The following is a 9,762-nucleotide window of genomic DNA, read 5'->3' as shown; positions in this document are numbered from 1 at the left end:
CTTCCATCCCGCAGAGCCACTTGTGTCACACTTGGGACGTAAGCTATGTGATGAATTGCTCACCTTAGGCTTTTAGATAGATCAAGACATGTCATGTGTGATCAAAGGAAAAACTACAGCACAGCAGAGGGATGTGATCCTATAGATTACCTTATCGCTGTCGCAGCTCTGGCAGACTGCTGCTCCTGTGATCTCCTCCCTGTTTGCTGTAGCTACGGCAAATGCACCTAGAATGCATGCAGGTAAGTTCTATTGGCTGTTGCCAGTGTAAAGGCACAGAGCAATAAGACCTGTATGTTTACTTTTTTTGCTTTCTGGGTCTTAGAAAGATGAGTTCTGCTGAAATGGTCTTCTGGCGATGCATGCAGTTGTACCCAGTGATCTTCTGATCTTCACCATGTGCAGAGGTTGCTGATGAGTTCTTTCTTCTCATTCAAAAAAAAAAAAAAAAAACCAAACCGAAACAAACAAAAAAAACCAACCAAAACACCTCAATGCAGATACCTTGCCAATTTGTGAAATGATTGATGGACTAGGTTAATATTTTTAATGTTTCTGCTGCCTAGCAGAGTCTCATAATGCTGTGCAAAATGGCTTTTATTAGATGTTGACCAAACGATAATTTGTCTGCTGCAATTCAAACTCTTGCCGTAGACTAACATTTCAGAATATATTGTGCCAATACTTTTATTTTCCTATTGAGATTTCGATTCTTTGAAATACTGAGAAGGTAAAGTGGGGAGTTGGGATGCTTTAAAATTATTAGATAATTTAAAGCCAAATGGCATAGTGAAAAGAGAACCATTTTGTGCTTCAGCAGCATATTGACAGATCATTTGATGCCCAAATATAGGAAAGCATGAATAAGGCTTGGAGGTCTTGGGGAGTGTAGCTCTGATAAATATAACATGTGCTTCAATTTCAAGGCTCGATGGTTTTCACGCAGAAAGACTATGCCTGTGGTGGTCTAGGAGCGAACATATTGTGTGGCTTCCAAGTGACTCAGCACTGCTCCACCAGCAGCAAAGTAGAACCAGAATTGCTATAATCGTCCAGCAGAGAATCGGCTTTCATGGCACAATCTGTTTCTTTTCTCAGTTACCAAGCAGCATATAACAGGACTTAACAGGGAGAAAAGAGGAGGAATAGCAGAACTGAAAAATTCTTGGCATTTTTTCAAAACTGGATTTTTCTCACTTTTTCAGTTTAAAGAGCAGGAAAAAACCTGTGTCTTAATTTCAAGTACACTGATAACTGTTTAAATGTCACTGACAGTTGATCAGATAAATTTTGTCATATTATCGATGATATTAACTTCTATTGTCTCAAATTATAAGGTTGGTGGATAAAATGTGAAGTCTAGCTGGCACAGCAAGCTGCACTATGTGACTTGAAAAAGTTGTCTGTAGAAAATGTCCTCAGGCCATGGAGGTGTGAAAAGAAAGATAAGTATGTAGATAACACAGGTTAGGAAAGGGTTTTAATATGGTCGTATTCTAGGTGGTGGTGGTGGTGGTGGGAGGTGTGTGGTTTTCTTGCTTAATGACTGGATTAGGCCTGCTGTGCTGTTCCCAGGCAAGTTCACCATGTATGAAAGTCAGGGCTGTGAATGTACCGGTAGCTGTTGTCACCCAAGGCCAGTGAATTGGAAAGGTCGTGTGATGAGAGAAATGAGGTCAGGCCGAGAACTGGCAGCGCTAAGGGCTCAAGCAAGAGCAGTGCGATGGCTGGACCTGCCGGTTGAAATAATTGATACGCAGTGAGAGTAAAGCTTTCTAGTTGGACCTAACAACTCTGCTAAGACAGTGGTCTTAGTCGAAAAACAATTGATGGAATTACTGATGTAATTTTTTTTTTTTCTGAGCAGTTTTAACCAAATATAATCAGGTAACAAGCCAAAGATCTTTAGGTATTTTTTTCTTTTCTGTGTTCTAGAAAACAAGATTTAAAAACCTTTAAAGTCTTGCATGCCTAAGCAGATTTGTTTGTAATTGACCTGCTCTTGAATTGGGGAGAAAAAAGCTTCTGGGCACGGCATGTCAGAGAAGAGCTAACAATGTTAAATAAGTAAAGAATGTGCCATTTTGCTCTTTCAAGATACTATAATACAAAGCACAATTGAGTTTGTTCAAGGTAATTTTCTATTGATGAAGTGACTGATAAAATTTGATCATCTGTTGTGCCGCTTGCTGCCGTGAGTTGCAGATGCTTTTGGATCCTGTTGTAGGTGAGCACTGGTTAAACACTGATGCTAAGATAGCATTTTCAATATAATTACTAGGGATATTATCAATATACTAGCACATTGTAAATCCCTTTCCAACGTATTTATTGTAGAATAAAGATGCAGGAAGCAATGCCAGTAATAATACCACAAAATAACATTCTCCTTCATTAACTGAGCCCTTGGGTGGCAATGGAGGAGGGAGTGTCAATTTAGGATCAATGTAAATGAGCCTTTGTAGAGCTCTGTGAAACCAGATCTTTTTGAGCACTGCCACCTAATCAGCCTTTTTCTTTCCCATTTTCTGTCTTCTACTTCAGCTGCATGTGCCCTTCTGAGTTTTTTCCCTTTGAGTTACTTGAGAAGTTATTCTTTCGGTTAGCCCCTCTTTCTTGACCCTTCATCTATCAAGTTAAATATTTGTCACAAGAAACTTGGAAATGCTTTTAAATACTGAAGCTGAATTATGTTTATACCTGTTGGTAAAAACTTGGAGATAAGGGATCATTGGATTCTCTGAAACTCATTGCTATATGTATGTTTGGGCTGATGTCTAATATTTTTTTCCCAGCTATCTTTCAAAACAGTTACGTGTGACTTCTGCCTTCTACCTTTTGTAGAACTCTAGTTTTCACACTTCTGTATTAAATTGGTGACCATTTTAATTGGCTCTTCTTTACAAGGTCTGGGTTTCGAGCATCCTCCAAAAAAAAAAAAAGCTTGACTGTTTTTAAAATGTGTGCATGAAGTCTTTCCAAAAAAAAGTGATAATACACATGCAAAATGCTGTGTGTATTTTAGATGAATTTCTCCGTGGGGGCCCAACATTGATTTTGCAATGAATATTTTTGAAAAATAGAAACTTTGGCCAAACTACTCTTTTCCTTTCATGGTGCTGGAAGTGTCAACTTGAACTACAGCATTAATTTGGTCTGAAAAGGGGTAATGTCATATATTTAAAAGTCTGTATGTGAAAAATGGTTTATTAATATGTCTGTTTTATTTCAGGAAGATGTGGAAACAGGAGTCCACCTTGATCCTGCTATCAAGGAAGTTCAATACAATCCCACTTACGATACCATGTTTGCACCTGAGGTGAGAAACAGTATTAATCTTTAGAGCAGAAATGCCTTTGACTTAAAGGGCAGAGGTTCTATAAATCTAATGTGAAATTCATAAGACATATCTTCTTTGGATGCTTGCTGTATTTTGGAATCTAGTTTGGGTAAATTGAAAAAAGATTCTACACAGGTGTGTTGGTATTTTTAATGCTTGAATTTTAGTATCCTGCATAAAGCTGTTCTAAGAAGAATCTTAAAATGTTTATCAGAATTATAGCTATGGAAATAAGAAATCGAGCTAGGAGAATAGCATTGTAAAGATGTTGAGTAAAACATGAACTGCATTAAAATAGTCTCTTACTATTTTCACATCTTTGCTATTTACTTATTTTGCTACTTAGAGTAAAATGAACAGTTGTAAGTCTTGTGGATATATGGCTTTTAAGAGGAGGATTTAAAATTAAAATCCAAGTACTTTCAGTATAACTATTCACATCAGTGTAACCGTTTCAGTATAACTATTCAGTGTTAAGGATTTTAGTAACTTAAGGTTTGCTAAACGAGTATAGAAAAAACCATTTTAGGCTGAATTTGGACTGCCTGGTGCCATGTGAACCACTTTCTATTTTATTATAACTGACAGGCTATCTGAAAGATAAAAATACCTGTTCAGGCATTTAACTTTTTTCATTATTTAACTTCTTTGTACAGTTTGTCTTCTGTTAGACCAGGGGTTAGCATTCTAGGTAGACAAAGGCTGCATCAATCTGAAATTTCTACATTAGTTATGTTTAGAAAACCTTTTGTGAAACCACATAAATTGGCCTTTTCATAGCAAGCTTGCATTTTGCACCATACCAAAGCCATGAAGTGTGTGAGCAAAAATACTGTTTTAAACTTACTACAGGGTTACCTCGTGCAAGTCTTTTAGTTAGGGAAGCCTAATGTGGGACAGTCTCAGGTGTCTGCAAATATGGCTGACAAGGACAGGGGTTACAATTAAATTTAGTTTGATTAATCTCAGTGTATTGCATTTGTTTGTGTTCACTGTTCTTTTCCCTACCCATGGTATGGTCAGGAAGACTGGCGTTTGTCATCTCACAAGACAAAAAGCAAGGCAGGGTTTCATAAGTGTATTTCCTGGAATAATACAGGAAGTCCCCAGTTACTTTTTAACTGCACGAAAATATTGTTGACAGTATAATTTCCATATTAAGTACACGAGTTCAGTAGGACCTGATACCTGTTTCTTGATATCTCCCCCTTACACGGGACAGTATGCTATGTTTTTGTCTTCTGAATGCTTGTATACATCACATACTGAATGGCAGTGTTTTGTGTCAAGTAGTTGATATTGATTTGTCCTCTGTACCAGTAATACAGGCTAGAAAGTTCAGTCATGAAACGAGCTGTTCGAAGAAACTGTGTAAGCAATTACTGTATGAAATAACAGACTAAGTAGCTTATTCAGTAGTCATAAAGAATTAGAAAGTTGAAGTGATTTTGCTTGACAGTTTTTGAAAGACAAGTGTGGGTTTTTTTTCTTGTCTTTTTTTTCCTGAAAAAGTACACACACAAAAGTAAGAAATTAGTAATTCTGATAAACTTTCTTTTAACATTGTTGATGTAGTTTGGACCAGAAAACCCATTTAGGACTCAGCAGATGGCTGCACCTAGAAATATGCTTTCTGGATATGCAGAACCAGCTCACATCAATGATTTCATGTTTGAACAACAGAGAAGAACATTTGCAACCTATGGTAAGTCTTTAACAGTGGAATTCACCTCCACCTTTATTATGCCCAGGTTGGACAAAAGAAGTTGTTCACTATAGAACAGTTAATAGGACTGCAAGTTCTGTAAATTGCTTTTTAACAGACTTAATAAAATGGGGAAAGGTCTTTGAATGAGGATCCGTATGGCTGGAGATCATAGTATTTATTTGGGAAATCTGATTTTGTAGTTCCCTTTGAAACTGTAATCAAGTGTATGACCTCCTACCAAACCCCTCCTAATTAATCCTTCCATTAGTTGCATCACTGTAGAAAACACAAATCAAAATTTCACACTTTTAATATGACAAGTAACTGTATATCTGTTATGCAAATAGATTCTTTCATGTGATCCTAACTAAAGGTAGTGCTCTCAATACCAAAAGGAAACCGTACTGATTTGTCAGGTTTGTCAGAGTGATTGCCTCTAGATAGAAGCTGAATGAACAGGAATCAAAGTGGGAATACATTACTAAAATGTTCTTAGCAAAGACACACCTAAAGGACTCTATATTGGTGGTCATTACGGTAGCTGCTTTCTTGAAGAACATTTTCACATGTAAATAGTTGTATTTGAAAAATGAAACATTTGCATTTTGGAGGGGCCTGAGTTTCAAATAGACTTTTTCTGGATTTTAAGAAAAATGGATTTTTTAATAGGGAAAACATAGAAAGACTATGAATTCTAAGCATTCTTTTGGACATGTTTGAAAGAACAAAATTGCTGTGTATTTACATATAACAGTCATTAATTTTTCTTCTGTATTTCATTGTAAGCTTTCATTTCAGTTTTAAACTTGACTACAAGTGCTTGTCTTGCAAATATGAATCTTTGTTTTCAGATAAAGTATCACTTTATATTCTTCAAATTCAGTCTGTTGGGCAAGTTCTGATACTTCCTGTGTAAACTTAGTGTCACAATACTCAACTTTTTGCACAGCAGACTTGACTCTGTCTTTATTTGTGTTTACATTCGAAATACTACTCCCTGCAAATTGTCATGGCTAAAATCTACACGTGAGTCCCCTTGAATTCATTAGGGCTTTATGCATGCATGAATTCACTTACTGCATTCTGTGATGGATGAGATTGGGACTTTATTGCTAACATCTGTGGGAGCCATGTATTACGGTGAAACCTGGAAGAAAAAATTAGCTAATATCAGAGACTATGAAATCCTCAGTTTCTCTTTGTATTTGGGTTTTATTAGAGGTTTTCTTGTAAATGTTAAAAATTGAAATAGATGTCAAAGTTTTTTTCCTTTTGCACAGTTTTAGCTAATAGGTACTTTTCACTGGTTGTTAGGGTGTGGAATATGAGCAAAATGCCAATATTAAGAAATGGATGTCTAGTTCCATATTATGACTTTAAGTTACTTGACTGCAATTTTGATGTTAGAACTTGACAGACAATGCAGGTAGGAGCCTATTCAGGACCTGAATAGACAGATTAGGCTTTGTTCTGTGAAATTAAATATTGCATTGTGTGGGTTGTGCATTTTTGTGTGTGTAAAATAGATATAGCAAAAAAGGGTCTGTAGGCATATAGTGTTTGATTTTGGCATTTTTTGTTTGTGAAGTTTAGTTTGGGGGAAGATAGAACTAGTAAGTCTTCTCAAAGCTCCTGCTATTGGTTTATATCATCAGTGTATAGCAACTGCCTTGAAAGCTGTAATACTAAAGAGTATAAAAATATATTTTCAAGACTGATAACCTTGGCAACTGTGCAACTATCATATTCAGCTTTCTAGAAATCTTCAATAGATAATGATCTGGGTACAGTGAAAATGGAATGATGAAAAGGCTGAGATATAGGCAATTTAAACTGCAAGAACAAGCACTGAGAAGCTGAAGTTCAGGCTAGAATATGCAGTAACTGAGCATGATATCCTGGCTCACTAGAAGGTCTGCTAAAAACAGCACTCCTTTAAATTGTCAAAAAGTTGTCTATTAAAAAATTCAATATTCTCTTTTCCATTTGGATGGAGGTAATAAATATCTTCTCAGAAAAGACCAAGTATAAAAACGCAAGTATAATTGCTAGACATAAGTCTAAGTAATACATGTTTTTAATGACTAAGTCATAACATATTGGAAGAACAGAAAGTAAACCTCTTAATTAAAAGCTGCAGATCTTGAGACTTCTGGTCTCTGTTAGGATGTTTAGCACCATTGTGCTAAGGCAGGTGGCTCAAACAAATTGCAATGGCTAGCATGTAGACAAGCAATGACTATAAATGAAGGATGAGTGTGGTACAAGACAGAGGGGGTGGTAAATGAGATCATGTATCCAAAACAGCTCAACCGCTGCAGAGTCTTAAAAAAAAAAAAAAAGCTTTATATGTCATCTTGAAAGTTAATACGTATTCAGTGAGAAACTTGTATATTAATCACAAACAAAGCCCAAGTATTTTTTGGCAGACAATCTTTCTCACCTACTTCTCTTGCAGTAAATATTTATGGTTGAAAGTACCTTTTCCTTGTGATGCTTGGATAGCACAGACCATCCATGTGGTCATCGACTGAGGGTCCTTCCAGCCCTTTATCCCGTTAGACGGGTGGGTAGCAATGGGTACCTAGTGAGGAGTAGAAGAAAGAAGCAAGTGAATAGTGATACGTCTGATACTTTTTTTGTCAATATGCAGTCTCTCAACCAGGGGCAATGTCTCTATTAATTTTCAGTGAATTTGTTGGTTTTGTTTGGGTTTTGTTTTTGACAAATTTGTCCAGCTGCATCTTGAATGCATATAGTTTTTCTGTGTACATAGTAAACTATTGCGGGCTGTTCTGCAGCTTACCAGCACCTTGTGTGAGGAAGTACTTCTGTTTTGAACTTGTGGAACTTAACGGCCTTCTAGTTTGACTTGATATACCCTAGTCTCTTGTGTTGAAAGACACAATGAGCAGTTGTTTCTTATCCACCATTTCTGTGTCATTCCTTGTTTTATAGATCTTTGCCATAACTTCATTTCAGTCTGCTTTTTTTCCACCTGAAAAGATCTGGTCAATCTTTTTTTTCCTCTGTTGCAGCATTTCCATACCTATTGCTGTGCTTGTTTCTCTTCTCTGTCTCTGCTAGTCTCGCTGTGTTATTCGTGCGATGAACAGCAAAGCTGTGCACAGCATTTAACATATAATCTCACCATGAATTTGTTCTGTGGCTTTAAAGAGGTGAGATGCTTTTTCCCTTCAGTTTCTAAGAATTCTTAACATTGCATTTTTCTCTAGAACTTTGAGTAACTTTGTAAAAGCTAGTTGCTCCCTTTTTCCAGATAATTTATCAATATGTTGAACAGCATGGATCCACCAGCAACTTCCCTGTACTGTGCAAACCGGCCATTTATTCCTGCCAATGTTCTAGTAACTTTTAATCAATTGACCATGTAAATACCTGTGGGTTTTTTAAAGTGAGTTTGAGGCATCCTGTGATCAGTCTAACTCAGTTTCGTAAAGGTATCCAACATCAACCAAGCTTTGCTCATTCACATGATTGTCACCTCAGAAATATTCTGGAGGTTTTATCATGGTAATTTCCCTGTACAGAAGGCTGTGTTGTCTACTCTACTGTGGTATATAATGCTCATCCAAGTGCCTACTCATTGTTTTCTTTATTGCAGTTTCTACTGCTTGAAACTTCTAACCATACAAATGTCTGGCTTGTTGACCTGTAGTTCCTGAGATCTCCTCTGAAGCATCTTTTGAAAGTTGGCATCATATTTGATAATGTACCATTTCTTTCATATTGAGACAATACTAGGTGAGAGTTTTTGCACTCTGGTACAGCTTTAGATCTCTTGGATAACTGCCATTTGGTCCTGGAGTTTTGTTACCACTTATTTGACTCTTTAGTCTCCTGACAGTTCACTTCAAGGTAGATATTTTGTGACATTACCCATAAAAGAAGGTTCTGGCACAAGAGCCTACCCAGGCTCCTCCATAATGAACATGTGTTTAAAAAAACCTCACTGGTGCTCTCTTTTCATTCCTTGATCATCTGTTGGCCTACATGCTGTCCGGTATGCTTTCTGCCCCTGCAGTTTTTGACAAAGGACAAGTGTTAGTTTTGATACCTTACAGGATACGCTCCTTGCCTTTGAGGGGGGACTGCCTTACTGGAGTGTTTACTTTGTCTGCTAGAGTTTGGTTCTTTGTATTTTTCACATTTGGATGCAACTTCAGGTCTTTGAAGAATAGTTCCTTATTTCTAATAGTTTCTCTTTACATACTGTTCAGTTGTGCTCACTTCCTTCTGGTCTCTTTGAAGTCTTCTTTTAATAGCTGGCAGGCATTAGTTCTTTCTCTCCTACTTGGTGTCTTTGAAGTGTCCCTGCATTTGGAAAAGGTTTTATCCTTTGGTGCTCACTTTCTGTTCCTTTTTAAAATCTTCTTTACTTAATCTAGCCCTCCTGTTTTGAGATCAAGATCATTGTAGTAAGTGTTTTTATGGCTTTCTTTGCTTCCTCAACAATGTTGATTTATATTGCATTATGGTCATTGTTAAAATGTGTATCCTTAGAAAAAAAAGTCTTAAAATCAAGTTTCCTGCACTGATCAATTGGCTTTTTTCATGTGAATCTCTAACATGACTGTTTCATGGCACAAGTACATTGTGTAAAAATGCTGCTTTCATCACATCTTGGTGTGAGATTTGCACAGTCTGCTACAAGGAGGTGACTAAAATATGTCATTATTACTGTGCTTCTTTC

At 36.8% G+C, this 9,762-nt stretch overlaps 1 protein-coding gene across 1 annotated transcript in view; it reads left to right on the top strand.

The window, feature by feature from the left end:
- The first annotated feature begins 221 nt into the window (after positions 1–221).
- CDC40 (cell division cycle 40) overlaps positions 222–9,762 on the top strand; it is a 25,417-nt gene continuing 15,876 nt past the window's right edge. Inside the window, exons 1-3 of the mRNA XM_009705166.1 lie at positions 222–242; positions 3,233–3,319; positions 4,916–5,045. Coding sequence (XP_009703468.1) covers positions 222–242; positions 3,233–3,319; positions 4,916–5,045 — 238 coding nt within the window. The remainder of the gene's footprint in view (positions 243–3,232; positions 3,320–4,915; positions 5,046–9,762) is intronic.

This window comes from Cariama cristata, unplaced genomic scaffold, assembly GCF_000690535.1.
Source record: "Cariama cristata isolate BGI_N322 unplaced genomic scaffold, ASM69053v1 scaffold11208, whole genome shotgun sequence".
NCBI lineage: Eukaryota > Metazoa > Chordata > Aves > Cariamiformes > Cariamidae > Cariama > Cariama cristata.
Note: the sequence above shows the minus strand (reverse complement) of the source record. Positions and strands in the feature narration are given on the sequence as shown.